This window comes from Neolamprologus multifasciatus, chromosome 17 (genome assembly GCF_963576455.1).
Source record: "Neolamprologus multifasciatus chromosome 17, fNeoMul1.2, whole genome shotgun sequence".
NCBI classification, from domain to species: Eukaryota; Metazoa; Chordata; class Actinopteri; order Cichliformes; family Cichlidae; genus Neolamprologus; species Neolamprologus multifasciatus.
In genome coordinates this window covers 24,027,746-24,048,708 of record NC_140455.1, presented here as the reverse complement: position 1 = coordinate 24,048,708, position 20,963 = coordinate 24,027,746, and the positions used below count along the sequence as shown (strand labels likewise).

At 40.1% G+C, this 20,963-nt stretch overlaps 2 protein-coding genes across 6 annotated transcripts in view; one reads left to right on the top strand and one right to left on the bottom strand.

Annotated features, from left to right (window-relative positions):
- The first annotated feature begins 624 nt into the window (after nt 1-624).
- On the top strand, nt 625-9,815 carry cd36 (CD36 molecule (CD36 blood group)). Its single transcript, XM_085137476.1, has 12 exons — nt 625-932; nt 1,311-1,471; nt 1,610-1,754; nt 5,130-5,285; nt 5,369-5,460; nt 5,636-5,685; nt 5,796-5,865; nt 6,095-6,282; nt 6,396-6,514; nt 6,625-6,698; nt 7,525-7,579; nt 7,674-9,815. The coding sequence occupies exons 1-12, from the start codon at nt 810-812 to the stop codon at nt 7,845-7,847; spliced, it is 1,407 nt and encodes a 468-aa protein (XP_084993602.1). The 5' UTR covers nt 625-809; the 3' UTR covers nt 7,848-9,815.
- Nucleotides 9,522-20,963, bottom strand: part of sema3c (sema domain, immunoglobulin domain (Ig), short basic domain, secreted, (semaphorin) 3C) — a 45,306-nt gene continuing 33,864 nt past the window's right edge. For all 5 annotated transcript variants that reach the window (XM_085137471.1, XM_085137472.1, XM_085137475.1 and 2 more), the window contains 6 exons: nt 17,070-17,158; nt 15,477-15,518; nt 15,066-15,223; nt 14,209-14,276; nt 13,312-13,442; nt 9,522-11,334 (listed from right to left, as the gene is read on the bottom strand). In XM_085137471.1, the coding sequence (XP_084993597.1) occupies nt 10,912-11,334; nt 13,312-13,442; nt 14,209-14,276; nt 15,066-15,223; nt 15,477-15,518; nt 17,070-17,158 (911 nt within the window). In that variant the 3' untranslated portion in view covers nt 9,522-10,911. The remainder of the gene's footprint in view (nt 11,335-13,311; nt 13,443-14,208; nt 14,277-15,065; nt 15,224-15,476; nt 15,519-17,069; nt 17,159-20,963) is intronic.

The window sequence follows — 20,963 nt, the reverse complement described above, 5'->3', positions numbered from 1 at the left end:
ATGATTTTTCCATCCTTGCATGATTGTAATCAATATTATATTGCTGCTGAGCAAGCTCAAAACAAATAATGACAATAAAAAATAATTTCAACATAGACTCATGATAAGCATGGGGGAAATATCTTTGCGAGATAACGTGCAATTCATTTTCAGCCACACAGACACAAATACAGATAAGGCATTATAAATGCACTGCGATAGTGGGAATATTCTTAATGATTTATGTGTTTCTTCTTTCTGAGCTTGTGTGGTCTTCCCCAGGACTGTAAATGAGTAGAAGTAGTAAAACAGGCTAGAGATAACTAGATATACATATGGATAAAATAAGGATCAGAATAATAAAGGACTGCTATTATATACTCTTATACATCTTTGTCAGTGGTTTTATTATAAAATTTGCAATAAGAATAAACTAAAATCTAACAAAATTATGTACAATAACAACCTGCTCACGTTATACTCGCACCCCATGTCCTGTTTCAACCTTTCTCCTCAGCAAAACTGTTATCACCTTGCCAGAAAGTGCTTACTCATACCAGGTTAAAACTCCTATCAGCTGAACCATAATCCTGTCTTGTCATTATATAACTTAATTTATCTGGCACCTGCAAGATATGTGTGTGCCTTTACCTGGCCTTTGCTGTTCTGTCAACTCCTCTGATAGTACCGCCTGCCTGTGCTGCTGCTGTTCCTGATACACAGGCAAGCTGCACATACTAGCACACACCACAAACACAGAGACAGAAGGAGAACAAGCAGCCAGGCAGCCAGACGGACGTACGGTTGGAAGGAAGGCAACACACACCACCATGGGCTGCTTTAGCATTAAGTGCGGGCTTTTAGCCGGATCTGTGTTTGGGGCGGTGATAGCCATCCTGGGAGGCATCCTTATCCCAGTGGGGGACATGATCATTGAGAGGACAGTCAAGAAGGTATGGTGCTCATGTTTCACCCTTGGAATCAGGATAGGGAGTGATAGAGAGCGTGAGTGTGTGTATGTGTATGTGTGTGTGTATGTGGAGATCAAGGTGAATCAGGTGAAATGAGAGGGAAGAGGCGTATGTTGTGGAAAGCTGCTCCAAGCACTAAACAAGAAGCCGTGCAGAAAGCCAGGCGTGCCGTCTTGTTTTCGTCTGTCAAAAGCATGTGTGATTTCTTTTTAGACATTGTAGAGAAGGTCTAAATCTGAACGATCTTTTAAAATAACAGAGCATCCTCCTTTTTCATGTATCAGGGGAGCTGCTGGCCTGCTGGCAGTCTTGAGGCATGTTAAAAATAGATTGTGTGTGTGTGTGTCTGTGGGGTTTTAGGAAGCTGTCATTGAGCCTGGAACAACAGCTTATGACAACTGGGCAGCTTCAGAGATCGCAATTTACAGGCAGTTCTGGTTCTTTGACGTAAAAAACCCACAGCAGGTCGTGCAGGAAGGTGCATTTCCAGAGGTACAGGAAAAAGGACCGTACACATATAAGTAAGTTGGATTTGTTTTCCTCCTGCATATCATTTTAATTTTAAAGTCATTCGGTATAGTAATATTGTTTATTGATAGTCCTTTATCACATTTATCTCATGGCACACCACATGCATTCATGACCCTCTCCTCATTAAGGACAAGATATCTTCCCAAAGCGAACGTCACATTCAACCCCAATAATACTGCCTCCTTCGTGCTGCCCATTGGTGCCATCTTCGAACCATCCATGTCAGTGGGACCAGAGGAAGACACAGTCACCTCACTCAACCTGGCAGTGGCCGTAAGTGTCAGGGGCTGTGCATAGTGATTCCCAACTTGTGTCAGCTCTGCTTTTAACAGTTTCCGTACCCTTTTTTTTTCTTTTCAAATGCCAGTACGAGCACATGCCAAGGCAAGCTGTGCTGGCTTGCTTTTCAAACATTAATTTTAGATTCCAAACCTTTTTTGTCTTATGACCCTCCGTATCATTTTGTTTATAATGAAAGAAGGGTTACACTCTATCTTCCAGGATGGTTAATTTAAATCACGAATGAAAGCAAGGATAAAAGAAAGGGCTCATCAATGTATTGCAGAAATTGTGTATTTTTTGTTCCTATTTAATGAACTAATTAATTAATTAATTTAATATTTTTTTTTGTGATACTACTGAGGAATCTGGGGTCTGTTCAAGGAAGCGGATTTATTGCAAATTCTGAGCTTGTTAACTTTGACATAATGGAAATCCTGAGCTTTCTATTCCAGAAAGAGGTCTTAAACTCTGGTCCAGCTGCTATAAACCTAACCAGTTAGATGTTAGGGGGTCCTAGGTCCGAAAGGGAGGTCCGGGATTGGAGTCACAAACACGCTGGCTCTTCTTCTTTACAGCAGTAGAAACAACAGGTTAGTCATGGGTCCGGGGAAAACTGTGCACAGGAGAAAATAAAGTTACACGGAGATCGCAGCAAGTCTACAAGGCTTAAAGATTCGAGGCAGAGGTTCACTAACGTGTCTAGCATAATCATCCAGCGGTGAGGCTGTCTGCATCCCGGCCTTACGAGTCCAACCCGTAATCACAGCATGACGAGATGCAGGTGTGTGCCAAGGGCGGGAGCTTGCAGTGAGCTCCGCCCTGGCAGGGGAGAATGTACACAAAACACATGTGGCCTTGTGGAGCTGGCCGGGCAGACACAGGGACCATGACAAGCCTACAACTTTTTGTTAGCACAGTGACTTTATGGACAGCACATCAGCTATACACTAGACTGAAACATTCACTGTACATTACTCTAACAATCCCTGCAATATGCTAATAACTAATAACTTCTAAATTCTTGAATCTATGCTACAGATGGTCTGTTAGCATTTTAAGTTGAAAATGTTCACACATATAGTCAATAAGTAATGCTGAGCAACATTTAAAAATGTATGACAGATGTATGAAAAATGAAATTAGTAGTTAAGAAAGGCCTCGATTACATAGATTGTCAGCGACCACATCTGGAAACCTCGAATCGCTGGGGAAAAATGAATATTTCCTGACAGGTGGCTGGTTAGTGGTTTCTGGGTGATGCAGTAAATCAGCAGTAAAGCAGTGCTGCATCAAAAACCTCCTTGAGATGGTAGACACAAGCCAAAAACGGTGACCATGACCTTCAAAGTCAAAGTTGCACCTTTTTAAATGTGTCGGCACAACTTTAACCTCAAAAGCAAATGTTCTTTGTGTCATCCTGAGTAGTTTGGATGTGAATGAATGAATGTTTGCAGCCAAGTCAGTGTCTTCCATGAAAATTACAGGTGACCACTGCACCCATTCACCTTCACTTTTGCTAGGACCAAACCAGTTTCTGGGTGATTTTTGGTCCAGTACCGTATACATATTTGCGATCAATTTCATGCTTACGACTCTCACCAACTTCTAGAAATCACCTGTACTCATTTTAGTACCTTATTCCAGGTTCTATGATCAAATTGAAAACTCTGAAAACCGTGGCGAGTGATCCGAGTAGGTACTAATGGAAAAGGGGCTCTAGAGAACAGCTGTTACTACGGGATCACTGATCGATCTGCAGGCCTGTTTGACAAGATCTTTAGTTTCACAGCAAATGCCAGCAACTGCTAGCAACCATCTGCCAACCAGTCAGAGAATACACATTTTTCCCTCACAATGGGTGGTTTCATATCTTTCCGTTTACAGCCTATTCATTACATTTAAAACTGGGAGGTAAAATTTGACAGGATTTAAGCCTTTAATCTCTTAGGGGAAATTTAAGTTGGGTTAAAAATGACTGAGTTGATGATGCTGAAAGTTACAATTCCTCTTTTCCCCCTGATGTACAGATCCACATTTACATTCTTCAGTCCACAGGACAAAAATAGAGACTGTTCAGACTGTGCTGAAATTAACTAACTAGCTATTCTGGAACCTAAAAAGCTGAGTTTCCTAAATCAGAGTTAATCAACACAGAGCTAAGGGTTAGACAGAGTTCGTTAAACACACCTGCTGGAACAGGGTGCTGACCTCCAGGTCTGGAACAAGTGCACAAATTGGTAACTGAATATTGAGGGCAGCATGGTGGTGCAGTGGTTAGCACGGTGGTTGTTGTCTCTCTGTTAGCCCTGTGATAGGTTGGCAACCTCTCTAAGGTGTTCCTTGCCTCTTGGATAAATGGAAGAGAATGGATGAAAAATAGAATATTACTTGCTAGATGAATGGGGCTTTGATTAGCAAACAAGTTGACCTGAATTTGAAATGCATTTAGCTACACTAAAATAGCAAATCTACACTAATCTTAATTTTAACATTATACATATATAACCCAATATACTTGGGTTGGTTAGTAAGATGTTTACCAGCAGATAATATGTGGTATAGCCAAAAATGCTAATATGGGAAGCTAATCTCTCTGACAGCTCCAACAACTTACTCTGACAACTTTAACGCTTTTAATGAATAGGCAGCTTAACTGCCACGTTGCCCTGGAAGTTTGCAAAAAATACAACATGTTTGCATATTCACTCACACTCTGAGAAAAGATTTTGAAATGCTTAGAATAGCTTTAGGAGATTAGTGGTACTTCCTTTTATACAGGCGTAAAAAAAAAAAAGAACTTCTCAAGAATTCTCTTTTGTGAAAAATTATAGACACCTCAGTGTTATCTAGTATCACCTTTATCATCACTATCTTTAACTAATTGTTTTCTGCATGACTTTATCAGTCTGTCACGCTGTGTTGAGAGATTTTTGATCCACCTTTCTTTATAATGCTGCTTCAGCTCACACACACACACACACACACACACACACACACACACACACACACACACACACACACACACACACACACACAAATCTCTTACTGTGTTTGAGGGTGGAACATACAGACAAGTGGCAAGTCAATGGCAATTTTTCTTTATGAACAGTTTATGAGTGTTCTCTCAAAACTTTAATAAAGCTTTAACAATGAGCGTGAGTTTGCTTGTAGTGCCTGCAAGTAATTAAGAAGAATCACTCTCATAAAAGAGGATTATTTTCTGCCTTATCTCCTGAGACAACAGCTGCTCTTGTTTGCACATTTAATATATGTACATATGGAACCATATTGCTTTTTTTTTGTGATACTTTCATTGATGATAGCATTTTCCAAATGTAAGGGTTTGTGTTTTGGATTTTCTTTCAGGGGGCCTATTCATTGCTTCCTCCAGCATCACATATCTTGCTAGACATGGTCATAAATAGCACAAATTCTTCCCTATTCCAACACCGTACAGTTAAGGAGCTGTTGTGGGGTTACCATGACCCAATATTGAAAGACACCATCGGCCTATTTTCACCTGTGAGTAAACACTTGTACCAAATGGCAAATGCAGCATAAAAATCAATTATTTAACAAATTTGAATGAAATATGCTTTCCACAGTATAATGGTACCATTGATGGCCCCTACAATATCTTCACTGGAAAGGATGACATTTCAAAAGTGTCTGTAATTGACAGATGGAGAGGAGAGACGTGAGTACAATTATGACTAAAAATACTGCATTTGAAGTCCGCATCTTTGATCAAAATTAGTTTAATGGATAATTAGATGTTACATGTATTTTAACTACAATCATTTATTTATTTTTGTTGTTAAATCCAATTGTCAATTGTCAATGTTTCTGACAAATTCAATCTTGTCCCACAGGAAATTAAGCTTTTGGAATGATACATATTGTGACATGATCAACGGGACAGGTACGTAGGATAAAGTAACATGTGTTCATGTACGTGTAACATATTTCTACAGCTCCTGATGCATATGAATTACACTTATGAACAGATTTTTCCCTGATTTTTTTCCTTAGATGGTTCTTCCTTTGCTCCGTTTATGGATAAGAATGTACCCATCTATTTCTTCTCATCAGACATCTGCAGGTGATAAATAATTTCATTTGTAGGTAAAATTTAATTTGATCGTGCCTGATATCAAGATCTCTTGATATTTCCTGGAAAGGCAAGTGTTGGAGCTTTACTGTAACCTTTGGACTTTATTCTATCAGTAACCACTAGGGGTCAGAGCTTTCTTATATACTCCTGTGTCAATAAAGTTGCCCTGTGGAGCCAAAGATGAACCTGAATTGACTTCTTATCTGTTTGTCTTCAGGTCTGTGTCAGCTAGCTATGAGGCAACTATGAATCTTAAAGGTATTGAGGTCTACCGCTACAGCCTCCTACCATCCACTCTAGCCTCTCCAGTGGACAACCCAGACAATAAATGTTTCTGCAGAAATTATGAAACCACCAAAAACTGCACCTTGGCTGGAGTGCTGGACATCAGTTCCTGTTCAGACAGTCAGTCAGCATACAGCATATCATGATCCAATTGGAAATTCATGCATCCTAAAGTTATAAGGATTTATCAGTCCGCCCAACAGCTTTTAATTCTGTGTTTGTCATCTTAACAGGTAGACCAATCTTCATCTCTTTGCCCCACTTCCTTCACGGCAGTGAATATCTACGGGAGGTTGTGTTGGGCCTACACCCAGATGAAGAGCACCATAAAACTTTCATGGATGTGGAACCTGTATGAACCAATGTTATTTTATTTTATGTTTTTTTTTTTTTTTTTTTTACATTTTAGGAACAACAGGAGTTTGTAGATGCTAACTTTTATTTATTGTATATTTCCACTAGATTACTGGTTTTACCCTGAATTTTGCCAAGAGAATTCAAATCAATATGATGTATGGACCAGCAAAACACATTACGTAAGTTATGGTTCACCTTTTTAAAGGAATTAAGAGGTGAAAATTTGCTGTTTGTGTAGATTCAACAAAAATTCTGTGGAAGGATGCAGACAGACAGAACACAATTATGCCCCTCCAAAGCAATTTGTAACTCTTACATGACTTTTTTCAGTATGAAGGTGCCTTTTTGCAATCTTGTATGCCAGTTAAAGAATTATGAAAAATGTCCAAAAGGCTACAGTGTGGTGGCTTGAGTTACCAACAGTGTAAAGAACACAGGACTAAGCAGTCTAACTAAACAAAAAAAAAAAAATAGAGCTACTGAATCAAGAGAAAAATGACTTGGGCTAAGGAAAAATGGGATAACTGTGGGATCCTGGCAAGTGTTAGGCTATTATTAAGTTAAGCTCAAGCATTTGGATAGCTTGTCTTGCACTGGAATGTGAATAATTTCGAAAACTATCGGCTATTTTTTTTACACGCACCTTAGCTAACAACATCAGTTTGCTAATACATAGCATTAACCATCTTGGAGTTAATTTGACTTATGGCGTTACGAAAATAGCAAAATTAAATGTTTTTAGACAGTTAGAGGCATTTTGCTACTGTTTCAACCAAGCAATAATTGAATATAGTTATTTAGGTGCTTTTTATCTGTCTCAATGCATCTCTTGCCATAAGCTAACTATGGCTAACTGTAGCTTTAGAGAAATTACATGAAAGAGCTATTTATATTCTTATATTTACATAAGAAAGTGACTAAGCAAATTTCCTAATCTTTAAAACTAGCCGAAGAAAGACATTTTAAGAGCAGTGAATATGAATTAATTAACTCTTTGTCCTGCAGGGTGCTAAACAAAGTGAAAGATCACACGGTATTACCTCTTGCTTGGATGAATGAGGTACGTAAAAGTAAAAAAATATGCACGAAGCCTGTTTGCTCACTTTTTTTTTAATAAGTCGTTTTTACATATTCTGTGTCCTTTGTGTAACCAGACGGCAACGCTGGATGATAAAACTGCTGACATGTTTAAGAGGGAACTTCTCTCCCGCCTTGATATGTTGGAGATAGTACAGCAAGTCCTGCTGATTGCAGGTGTGATCATCTTTTTGGTGTGTTTAATTGCCTTCTTCTGTGTGAGGAGGAAAAGCAAAGCAAACCTTGGATGAATGAATCATTCATTTTACTGTTTGTTGTATGAGCACAGTGCATTGAAGCTGCTACATCAAACGTTTTGATATAGACTCGCACTTTTTTGGAAATTTTTGCGTTATTTTGAATTATTATACCTCCTGTGATAACTGGGAGGGATACTGTGATTTTGTAAAGCTGTAAAGAACTCATTTGCCAAGTATCATTTTAATTGCAAACACTGTAATATTAACTGTATCAGGGATTTCTAGAGGGAGAGCACATGGAAACTACTCTTAACTGTCAGGTAATGCATCAGACCTCTGAGAAGAGAGACGTGGAATAGTTTGCCATCTATGAAAGAAATGTACATGAATTTAAATATTATGTGAATGTATGCTTTGCTGAACTAGTGTATTTAAAATAAATAAATACTGGAAAAGAGAGACTGTTATCCAATACCCTATTCCTGTATTGTTCTTTATAATTACCAGGATATGAAAGCAGATCTGCCGTATATTCCCTTTGGTCAGGATACAGCTTGCATGGCCCCCATGGCTAAAACAAATCTCTGCATCTCTTGCTTTACCTTGAGTGGCCTATAAATCAGACAGAGTGATAAAATAAAGCTGGTGGGATCACTATACTCTGGTTGTGAATGGAACTTGTGATTGCTTGGTAGGAAAACAGTATTTCTGCCACTCTTTAGTAGTTTTAAATGACCCTCTGCAGGGTCCTATGGGTGTCTTTGAGTCTGCTGTTCCACAAGAGTCTTGCTTGTCACTTAAGGCGTTTTATTGAGATTAAAAAAAGGCAAGTCTCTTTGCACTTATATTTGAGATTTGGTGTACAAGGCCTGTTTGAAAGTCTGAATCCTTTTAAGTTTCCATGTCCAGGTATGATCTAAATCTTTGGCAACTTTTAATGTTGTCTGTTTGTGAAGTACAGTGCTGTTAGAGCTTTTGCTACACTTACAGCACTCTTGGATCTACTCTTATATACACTTGCCTGAGTGTTTCATGTGATTTCACTGTGAACTTTAAATTGAAAGTGAAACTTAACGTCTGTGTCAGGCTGTCCAAATCTTTGAAATAAGCATCACTGAATACTGGCGATGATATTTGGTATCCAGCTACTACCCAGGGACTAAATTGCAGTTTTCAGTGGAGTCCACAGGGTTACACACCAGAGGCTCAACAAAAATTTAAGCTCAATCTCCCTACTAAATCCTCAGGCGAGCAATTTTGTCCACTCAGACAAAGCCTCCAAACTGGTACTGGTACAGGAGTGGAAACTTTTGAAAAAGAAAGCATGGAGTCCTATTTGAAAGTTTTCTTGCTTATCCATGACTGTTTGCATTTTATTGTGATTTTCTATCCAGGTATACTATTGCATAGTGAATCAAAATCTGATGGCACTTTAATGCATTCATAATTCCATTAATTTTCACAAGACCTCCAGTACCACCAGCTGAAATCCAGACCCCCAAACAATGACAGAGCCTCCACCATGTTTAATGGATGGCTGCTCACACTCATTGTTGTACCTTTTTCTGTACATACTGATACACTTTGAACCAAAAATGTAAAATTCAGACCCGTTGCCAACTTTTGTACAGTACTGTAGTATTAAAAATGTACAGCACCAATAGAAGTTTGGCTTGTGCTGTGGTTGTACAGTAAACACTAAGATTTGTTGTTAAAACTGGGAGCGATCTGAACACATTTATTCAGGCTACCATGACATTAATAAATAGAAATACATATTTTTCATAAGACTAAAATTACACTGTTGACATGATGCTGGAGAGATCTGTACGAGAGAACGCTAGAAAGTCTTTTTCTCAAAATCAAAATAATACTGTATGCCTCTACAATTTGCAGACACAGTCGCAGTTAGTTGGTGAAATATGTTGAAATTATATACACATTTAAAACACAATACCTGGCACAACATTAAATTAAAAGAATGAAACATCCAAACAAACAGAGAAACAACAACAAAAAGCTCTGTACACAAGCAACAAATAATCGCTATCTACATTAACTATGCTTAGGGAAAAAAAAATAGGCTTTTCACATATGTTGAAGGCTCTAAATCACAGACTACCTCACTGACAATTACTACTTCTGAATTAAAAGTATGTCCAAGTTGCGGGAGATAGCTCAGAAAATGTGGATCCAATAACGGATACTGTCGTGTTTCAGCAGCTGCGTAGTTTTACACTAATTAAAATGTGCGTATCTGCTAGCTTGGTTGCTAAAATCTAACCGAGGCGAGGATTTAAGACACCTTCTATGAACATGCGTCTGTGTTGGAAATGAGAGAATTGTGATACAATATGCAGATTACACATGAGGCACATATTCATACAGTACATGTACATCTGAGTAGTAGGAATAAATATAGACGACATGTATGCAACAAGAATTGCCATTTGGGTAGCATCAGCACTGGATGTAAAGCTTGGCCTTTTAACAAATGGAGTTTTAACTTTCGTCCCTCCAATACCACACTTTTTATTGCCGTGGGCTCTTAGCATGACCTCAAAGTCCTGTAGAGTGTCCCATAATTTAATCGTTTGGTTAGTTAAAAAATAAAATATTCAAAAAGGAGTAGCATCTAATAAACATGCATCTGCCTATTGCTTGTCCCTTTTCAAACAGCTCCATTTAACACGAGCTTTTTAAATGACTTTCCTCTTCTTTCAAGAAGCACAAATTGAATGTGAGCTTTTGTCCAACTAGTTCAAATTCTACTCCCGCTTTAAAATATAGCGGCGACCTGACATGTATTATGGTTAGCAATGTCAGCAGAGACAACAGATTCTTAGTGGCAGTCATAATAGGGCTGCTTTGATTTGTGTTGTGACTGTGAAAAAAAAAGAATGGCTCATGTCACAGCCTTCTGGTCACAGTACCTCATGCAAAAAAAAAAAGGACATATTGCTATATAACATTTCCCCATGCTTCTCCCTCTAATGTCTATCAACTACGGAGCTCTGAGGTTGAGATGAAAGTTGGAATATGGGGATCTGTAACTGTTTTGTGGGAACTATAGGAAGTTGTGCATGTCCGTTTTTGCAGCTGCAAGCTCCTTCTGTCAGTCCTCTGGGTGATTGCGTCTATTGCGGCTCTTCCTCCGGTCCAGCAATGGTTTCAGTTTGGCCAAATCCCCTCTGAGAGGTCCGGGCGGCTCCGATGGCTGCTGCTGCTGCCTCTGTTGGAGGTTCTTGAGCTCCTTTCTCTCTTTGCAGTATTGTTGCACTGCCAGGTTCTCTGCGGGACTGAAGGCTGCCAAAAGGACCTTGGGGTGCAAAGAGCTGGCCCATGCCCAAGGCGACTGCTGCTTGTCTGTCAGCATGCTCACCATGGCTTCACTCAGCACATGCAAACGGATTTTAGCGACGGTGCGTTTAAAGCCATTCTCGGAGGTCAGGCAGTAGTAAAGACCCTGGTCGGACAGCTGCACAGAGCGGATGAGGAGGCCGTGCTCGGTGGAGAGGATGCGGTCACTCAGCTTAACCTGCAAAAATATACAACAAAAAACCTGGCTAAAAAAATGCAGATTTAAGGGATCACTTAATGATTAATAAGATAAGATTCTTTACTGTCGTTATTCAAGAATGTACAGCAAAATTATGGTGCACCGCCAGGATAAGGACTCTTTGCAATCAGCTAATGAACACCTATGAGAAGACTAACATTTTTAACATTAATAAAGGGACTATAGCTTGTAAGACCATTGTTTATTCCTCTAGTATGGTTATTTTTTACTTTAATTTGTCACTCAATAACATAGGGCACAGATTTATTGCATGATTGGAGACATTATAGGAGAGAGACTCTTAAGAAATCCTGATAAGAAGCCTGTCAGAAAATTGTGCAATGGCAAGGATGACCGTTGAATGACTTGTCACACCCTCAAAAGTCAAATTAGGAAACATGTTTATTCATTTATGCATGTGCTTTTATCCACTGGATAGATAAATGCCTGTAATAAATATCTTGGTGCTATCAAGAGGGATGGCGAGTGGCGAGACTTGACTAGGACATTCAAGTCTCAGTTATTCATGATTACTGATTAGAAGATCGGAAGACGGCAAACTGTGAATGCATATTTTTTTTCTAAAAAAAATTGAAGTACCCCAAATTTTATATGTGTTGACTGCTCAAAATTATAGTCAATAATGACTAAAAGTATGCCTGAAATGTTAATTTAAACCTAAGAGCTGTGGGAAGTTTAAGTGTTGGTTTGGCCACCTGAAAGTTAAAGTTAAAGACTTAAACTTCATTGCAAATGCTTTGGTCACCAGAATATTGATGTCATTGCCTGTACTTTATATAGAATGCTTCTAATTTGTCTGTAAACCCCTGCCAACTACTTGCTAAGCAGTAACAAAACTGTGAAGAGTGTGACTTAAAGTGGAAACAGAGACTATTTGTCTTCATAGCAAAAGCTGCTCCATTTAAAAAGGTGTTGTTACAGCAGTAAGGAACAACCTTTAATTTGAAGGCGGACATTCTCTGATTCAGATGTGGTTCGCACTGTTAGAAGTTTCACTATAACTCAGAGGTTAGTTAGCAAGTGTTTGCAGACAAGGCCTTCCATGCAAACTACAAGCCACTGTGGCAATCTGTGCGATCAATGCACTAATAAGGGAGTTTTTGGGGCAGTGCTCTCCTTGCAATCGATTTCACCAAGTGACAGGCAGCAACCTACACCAACCACTTGCCAACCAATTAGGGAACACACATTTTCCCCTAGGGACTAGAGGTTGCCAGGGAGTCACTGCAATGACAGGTATTTTAGGTCTATGTGCTTGAATCGCTTGAAGCTTCATGAGACTCATCCTACAGCCTAGGACAGTCTACTACTGCATACAGCATACTACTTCCAAATCAGTCTGGCCTCAGTTTGGAAAAGGCTCCAGTGATTACACATCATAAAAGTGAAGTGATTTATCTTAAGACCCCCCCCCCCCCCCCCCCCCCCATGCAACCCTGCTCGACAGAGGTGAGAGCTAAATGCATAAAAGATGTGTTTTCATCATGCCCAGCTTTGTTTAAACTTTCGTTGCCTTTTAAAATGCTCCCTCTAGTTAAGTGCAGTCAAACATTTGCAAAATGTTTCCCCACTGAGCATTGAGTGTATCGAGCCATTAGTAAAAGCCCATATCATGTTTGATCTGTATCAACACTTATTACGATGCTCCCCTGCCAATAAGCATTAAGAGTGTCATTCCTCAGGCAGTGCACATCCTGATAACTCATATGAGCTCACTGGATTGTTACGACATGTTTAATCTTTGCTGTAATATTTAACCAAACACTGGAGCAACCCCCTACGGGCTGACAACGGGACATCTAATCAAATCGCTTGCATCGTGTAGGGTTTATCTTGTTAAATTCTGCAGCTAAAGTGGGCCGTAACATTGACCTCCAAGAGGTCAATGTTAATGGAATTATGAATGCATTAAAGTGCTTTAAATGTCAAACAGACCTCTTTCCTTCTGTCATTGTCTCGCTGAATCAGCCAGCGAATAGACGCCTGAGGAGACTTGGGAAGACACTCCAGAAAAGTGGTGTTGTTTTTTACGCCGTACTGTGTCATCTCCACTGCGTTCCTGTAGGCTAACAGACACAAAGACACACACGCAGACACGGGCAGACACATGCACAGGGTCAAGAAAGGCAATTCATACGTCATTTGCTGACAGACACAAAGAGCACAGATGGACTCAAATCTGTCTCAAGCCTCAACAGTGAGAGCGAGATGTTGACTCAAAGCTTAGTCTGACACCTGCGGCACAACCGAACCCCACCCCAGACTTCATTTTCCACAAACAATATACACTTTGACGTATCAAACCAATTCACTTATTAACTGTGTCATTTTTCTTCTATCTAAACGGTTCATCACTCAGTCGGGTGTATGACAGGGTTGCGACTAATTAGCGGTAATGGCCATATGGCTGGTTCCCCACGCTCGTGTTAATTTAGTAAAGTAAACTGTTCATGGAAATTGAACACTCTGGGGAGCCGATTCTCTCCTCTCATTAAACCGCACCTGCTAGTGGACTGGATATATATTCATGAAGAATGAAGTCTGGAGTATGGACTCAAAAATAGGCCTAAATGCTAGTAGAACACACACAGAAATATCTGCAGGCACGGGCTGTGTGTAAACCTCAAATGAACTTACATTAGGGAAGAAAACTTACAAATCCAGTTTATCAAAACAGCATTAGCATTCATGAAGAGTCATGTTTCTGGCCACCTATACAAATATTAGTCTAATAACTAAACCACTTTTAGCTCTGTTTTGAATCTTTCATATTAATCATGATGCCTTGAGCCATTGTTACCTTTAAAAGGATATTTCCGGAGCTTTAATTACCTTTTAAATTGAATCCTCTACACTGAGTGAGTGGATTTCCATGCATAATATCCTGCCTTCTGCTTCTCCTGAAAGAAGGAGGAAAAAAAAACTCGGTTGATGGCTTACAAAATAAAATACACAATCATAACAACCGTCCGTCTGTCATATTGAAATGGTGGAAGAAGCAGTCGCTGCCAAAACAATATGAGGAAAATCTGACCATGTTCTTCCACTCGGTGGAGAACACTCATATATAACAGCTTGAGGAAAAAGCAAGTAAACAGCTGACACATTTCAGAGACATCCTCTGCAGAAAAACAGAGAAGGTCTCTGAAATGTTTTTGTAGTTTTTGTTCTACGACCAAACTAAATTTGGCCTGCGTCTGACTGAACTGTCAGGAGACAGGCAGCTGGTCCTTAAAGGAACCAGAGAAACACCGGAGCAGAGGCGAGGTGTCGCTCATACCTCCTCGTCTGTGTTATGTCTAGACGCCGGAAGAGAAACTACAAAAGTGGAATCTGGTTTACACAGAAGTGTGCACTGATGGATTGCAGTCATGTGATCTTTTGGCCTTATAATAATAATACTGCAAATTGCAAAATGTTAAGTATAATCAAAGTGAACAAAAATAGTGTTTAATTGTGAAAAATGTAAAAGTCGCTAATGTTTATTTAAGACTCGTGAAAGTTTTGCCTCCATGAATGGGTTTCCTGTCAACACCTATCAGTGCTTATTACCACTGAATAATTTGTTTGGAGGCTTGCAGAATTTTTTTTCATGCAATACAAGAAAGCAATCCTCACTGGGTACAATTAAATTTAATACTAGCAGAAAACTGTAGCTATAAACCCTCAAACTGGAAACGTTTGTCTACCTTTTGCCAGTGGGATAGAAGCGGGAGCAGCTCAGTCCATCCCAGGCACAGTAGGGGTCTCTGGCGAGGCAGCAGTCAGCGCAAGCCGAGCCGTAAGCCTGACAACGGTGCAGGGAGACCTGCGAGACCCCGAACTCCGAGCTGGCGTACAGCTGTTGCTGCAAAGTAAACAGTTCAAATGTCAGCAGCCCTGTTTGTCTTAATAAGTGGCCGGCTGACAGGAAAATGAGGCAGGGCGCAAGAAAAAAAAAAAAAAACGGCTTATTATTTCCATGCCTTTGGGAGGCTTATCACGCACAGGAGATTACTGTTGAATGCATTACGTAGTGGCCTTGGACAGTGAATGTTTTTAAACAATATAAGTGCACTTAAGATAAGCAGATGCATACAAAACATATTCAGAATGCTTACTTTTTTAGAGGATATTCTTAAGTTTGTAACAGGAGCCTTATTCTGAAAAACAGCAAAGACAAAAACAAAGTTCAGAGCTTGTATGTTGATGAAATAAACGTAGAACTTTCTGGAAAATATACATTTTAATCCATAACACTTAGATGAGAAAACAAATACCAGACTTTATGGTAATTATATAGCAAAGAATGGGCGCTCTCAGAGTTCTTGTTTCATGAAATACAGTCCAAAATAAATCAGGCCCTATGAAGCTATTGCCTATAGAGTGTTCTACAGGAATAGTTCTCCAGGCTTCTTGAAGGAACCTCAAAGCTCTTCGTTGAATGTTGGCTGCTTTTGTTTCTATTCTGTGTTATGATGATCCCACACTGCTGAAATCAATATCAGTATCTTGCCCAAATATCCTTGGGCAAGATACTAACCCCGTGTTTGCCTACTGGTGGTGGTCAGAGGGCCCGGTGGCGCCAGTGTCCGGCAGCCTCGCCTCTGTCAGTGTGCCCCAGGGCAGCTGTGGCTACAATGTAGCTTGCCGTCACCAGTGTGTGAATGTGTGTGTGAATGGGTGAGTGACTGAATGTAGTGTAAAGCGCTTTGGGGTCCTTAGGGACTGAGTAAAGCGCTATACAAATGCAGGCCATTTACCATTTACCAATAATGCTGAAGTCAGGGCTTTGGGGAGGCCAGTCCATGACTGATAGGTTTCTATTGTATGTTTTTCTATCCAGGTATCCTTGCTGTACTGGCAGTATGTTTGTGATTGTTGTCATGTTGGAAGATGAAGCTGTTGCCAGTCATATGCTTCCCAGATGGTATTATTAATGCATACTTTTTGCATTTATATTTCCATCAATTATGATAAGATAAGAAGCCAACAATCGGTCATGAAAGAGCCTCCACCCTCATTTGCAAATGGAAGTAGACTAACTGTTGTACCTCTTGCCTGACCTCTTCCCTACATATTTATGATGGGGTGAACCAAAAAAACTAAAATTGGAATTCATCCCTTCATAAGACCTGATAACCTGATATTTACTTTACTTTATAGATGTTGATATTTATGATATTAACTTTATAGACTTCAAGACACCTCTTGATCTTGAAAAAGAGCTTGCAAAGCAAACATAATCACATGGACTGCAATGCTGGTGCAAAAAAGCACAAATCAGTCTAGATTCTAGAATAACTCTGGATAGATGTCTTTAGTAGCCTGAGAAATAAATTATGTCTTCTAAAGAAACAAATCTCTTTAGATTGGAGTCTATGTGTTCCACCATTTGGTAGAAAGATCAAAGGAGACTTTTTCTTCTGATCACAGGTCTATCACCTAAGATAAAACAACATATGCAAAGGTTCACTTGAGGGCGACTTCCAGACTTGGAGTATGCTAGCATGTTTCTCATCACTCTACACTGCTCTGCACTACAGAACATCCATCTCCCAAATGCCACCCTGCCTTTTGTCTGTCTGCCCTTGGTCTTTGTGTAGTGGCCAAACACACCCTCCTCCCAGTCCCTGCCTTTGATTTAAGGGGAGAAAGGGGATTAAAGTGAAAGAGGAAAAAAAAGAGAGAAGGGAGAAATACAGAGAGCAGACCTTAAACACTTCCAGCTCCTCCAGGATCAGATCGTCATGCAGGGAATGGTTGCTGGGTAGCACAATCACTTTCTGTATTGTACCTTTGTCTGAAGGGCAAAAAAGCACACGTCTCATGAGTTCCAACCCCACACATGCATTTAACTACCGTGTGAAACAGATACGGCTACGCAGCAATGAACATCTAGAATTGTGAGGCATCAGTAAAAGCAGAACACGACTGCTGGTGGAAAAAAACCCCACCAGCTCCACCAGCAGTCTGTTTTTCTTTGCCTGTGTTTGCTTTTGAATTAGGCATGATAGCCATGACCAGTTTCCAAAAACAAAATCAGCTGTGACAGGAGTGGGAATGGAAGCTCTTAAGGCAGGTCAAGGACCACAAAAAGGGCAAAACGCAGCTCTACCCTCATCGGTATGGCTCTTCTGGCCTGGGAATTTGAGCAGCAGAGCAGGGAGGAGGAGGAGGAGGAGGGGGGTACAGTAACAGCTCCTGGAAATGCCTGATAAGAGCGTCTCCCCCATCCTTGAGACAAAGCGCCATTTCAGGAGCAGATATGGGTACGCGGCACTGGCTACTCTTCAAAAATCAAGGCAGGAGGAACAGAAAGGAGAGGCTGCTCGATAAACACCGGCAGCTGGGCGAGAGACTCCCAGAGCAGTTTGCTGAATGCCAATGTTCACACGTGGACAATTACAAGCATGAATGCACACGCACTTCTGCTAACAAACACACATTTTTCTATTATCTAAATCTGGTGTTTTTAAGCACAGAAACACACTGGCATATATTCGACAAATATTCACTACACAGCAAGCTGTTGCACAATATTGCCTGTCAACTAAATCAGAACTGTAGAACCTTTTTGGAACTGCATCACTTCGAATGCTTAAGTTATATTTCTGCAGCAAAACTATGTAGAGCCTATCATGCAGCTAATGTAAGTGACTGATATTGTTACCAAAATTTATGTTTCACATATTGTGTAATATCCAGGGATGTGCACGTCAGGTCATGGTGTTAGATTATGGTATAGGCTGCAGTGTAGGGTTTCAGAAGGTTTTGCACTTATGATGCAGATGTAACGATTTAATGGGTCTGGCATTTTCACTTTTTTACTTTGTCAGTGAGCTTTGGATCATTGGAATATTTCTGATACATGACAGGTTTCTGGAGACTGGGTGTCATCTTGTCAGCCAGTATTTTGGTATATCTGCTTATGGCATTCATGTTGTCGTCTGTAAATATCAGCCCACCACTTTCTCAGCCTTTTGTACTCACGCAGCACCATAAAACGGTAGCACCACCGTGATAATACTGTTATCATGTGGGTGAATGGGTTGAAAATGAGAAAAGTGTTGTTCATACATTTAGGCTGATGAGAAAACAATCACATGTACTCTGCTTTATCTCAATGATCACATGCAACTTTTAGCATTACATTTTTTTCTGTCAGGCCTTTTTTTTAATAGCATAATTTGTTCATAAAAATTATTTCTGCAAGTGCAAGTCATTCTAGCATTTTCAATGACTTGACATTTAAGTGATGTCTTACAATGGTGTCCCTCATTTAACCTTATACTCAGGAGGTAGCGACTTTCTAAAAAAGTGGCAATCCATTATAGGTCCTTCTTCCTTATGTAATGGAAAAACATCTACTCTTAATGGACTTTATCTTTTGCTCTGATCTATCTGTGCACTGATTTATACTGCATGCAGCGCCATGTTGACCTGTTTGAGCTGAGTGGCAACAACACAAGTACTCCAGCTTATCTGTGTATCTGATAACCAGCTGTGTCATTGAGTTTCCAAGCAATAACCTGTTCAGAAAGAAAATGTCACTATCAGCCTCTGTGTACTGCAAAGACGATGGCTATATTTGAATGTGCTGATGCCATGATGTAGGTCTTATATGGAATCCAGTTTGTATTTATTTTATACACAGGGCCTTTCTCAATATGCGTACTTGTGCGTACTTGCGTTCTCGTGTACTCGTGATACGTCATCAGTCGGAGACCAAGTACTGTTCCAATTTGAAGTACGCATCAAGCCGAGAACGTGAAAAAGTCCCGGATGTGTTCTCGCTCCGCCCGTTTTATCGAGCATGCATCGGTGGTGACTTGTGTGGACTTGGTACAGCTAAATATCCCAGAATGCATTTCGTCCAAAACTCAAACGCGGCAATGGCGGATGAGCGGGGCTAAAAACTTTTAAATATTACTCTTTCTGGGTCACAAAATAAACTTTTAAGTTCTTTTCAAGCGAGAATGTAGCTGTGTAAACTTCAAATATCTGCTCGATTTATCAAGATATCATATATTTCCAAACGAGCTCTGACGTTTTCGGAGACGTCTGTGACCCGCCAGCTCCATAGCAGACAGCGAGGTCGAGGATTATTACAGCCGGCGAGAACAGCAGACTCCCAGCACATCGTTTTCAACCCCCCCGCAATCTTTTCGCTACTCAGGTTAAACAAACCCCAAAACCCAGTAGCTGTCTATTGTATTGAGTGTCCACTAAAATAAAAATAAAAGCGTTCTAACAGCTCACCTGCTTGTTTTTATTAAGGTATGTACACGTATGTACATGTACACTATTTTTATTAATAGAGATTTCACTACTGAGGTTAAACATCATATATAAGTCACTTAGATCACTTCTAAATGTTAATGTTTGGTTTATTTCAGTGTTTTATTTGTTCCTGAGTAAACCGGTTTGGCTGTGATTAAAGTTAAGCTTCATAACATATTACTCACAGTTAAATTAAGAGGGGACGGCAGTAAAAGCTCCGGACCTGTGACATCATCAAGTACGCTGGTGTTCCAATTGTACAAATCGCGAGTCCGTGCTCGCGTTCTCGGCGAGTACGTACTCCCGTGCGTTCTCGGCGAGTACGTACTCGCCAAGAACGCGAGTACGTACTCGCGTACTTGAGAATTGAGAAGGGGCCACAGTGTCTTTTCACTGCAAACATTGATCTAATTTCTATTAAATATATTTAAATGAGGTAGTAAAATTAAAATATTGAGATGCTGGTAGTCTGGCTGGTTCGTTTTTATATTTTTTTGTGTGAAGAAACAAAGGAAATGCATCCCACTGCTCTTTAAGAGGCCAACACCCATCCTGTATTACCTGGACTATTATGCCTGTACTATCAGGGCTTTGTTGACCTTGGACCTCGTGCATCTTCTCATCAGGTGGAAAAAGCCAGAGAGGGGCTTAACTTCTTAAGGAAGTTAAAGCACACTCACCTCCCTCATCACCTGCTGACCTGAACTTCTACTGGTCAGCAGTAGAGAACCTTCTGACCTGCTATTGCACAGCAGGAAACAGGAAAGATCTGAAACAAGTGGTGAGGGCAGCAGAGTGTATTATCGTCTAATGTAAATAAGACCTTCCTTTGGTTGTGTTTACAACAGCTGACTGTAAAAGAAAGCTAGTTGTATTATAATGGACCACACCCACCCCAGACATCAGCCTCTGGGGAAAAGATTAAGCTCAATCAGGTCCAAAACTAACAGATAAAAAAAAAAAAACAGTTTCTCCCCACTGGCAGTAACCAGTAAGCCCCTCTTCCCTCCCTAAAGCTCTGTTGACCTTTAGCTCTTTTATCTTTATAGTATAGTCTCTTTTTGTCTTTTGCTGTCAAAACAGCTGAAGAGCTACGAAATATTTGTTTTTTGTTGCACGAACAATAACAATAAAGGATTATTCTATCGTATTTCAATACAAAATTACATCTATCGGAAATATTCTGCATGAGACACCTGTCTAAGATATTTTTTAAATACCAGAACTAATACCAGAAAGCTGAGGCCTGTTTAATGCAGTCATATTGCTTCCAAATGTGACAAATGTACAAAAACCATATTTAAAGTGTTTCTGTATCTGAACTG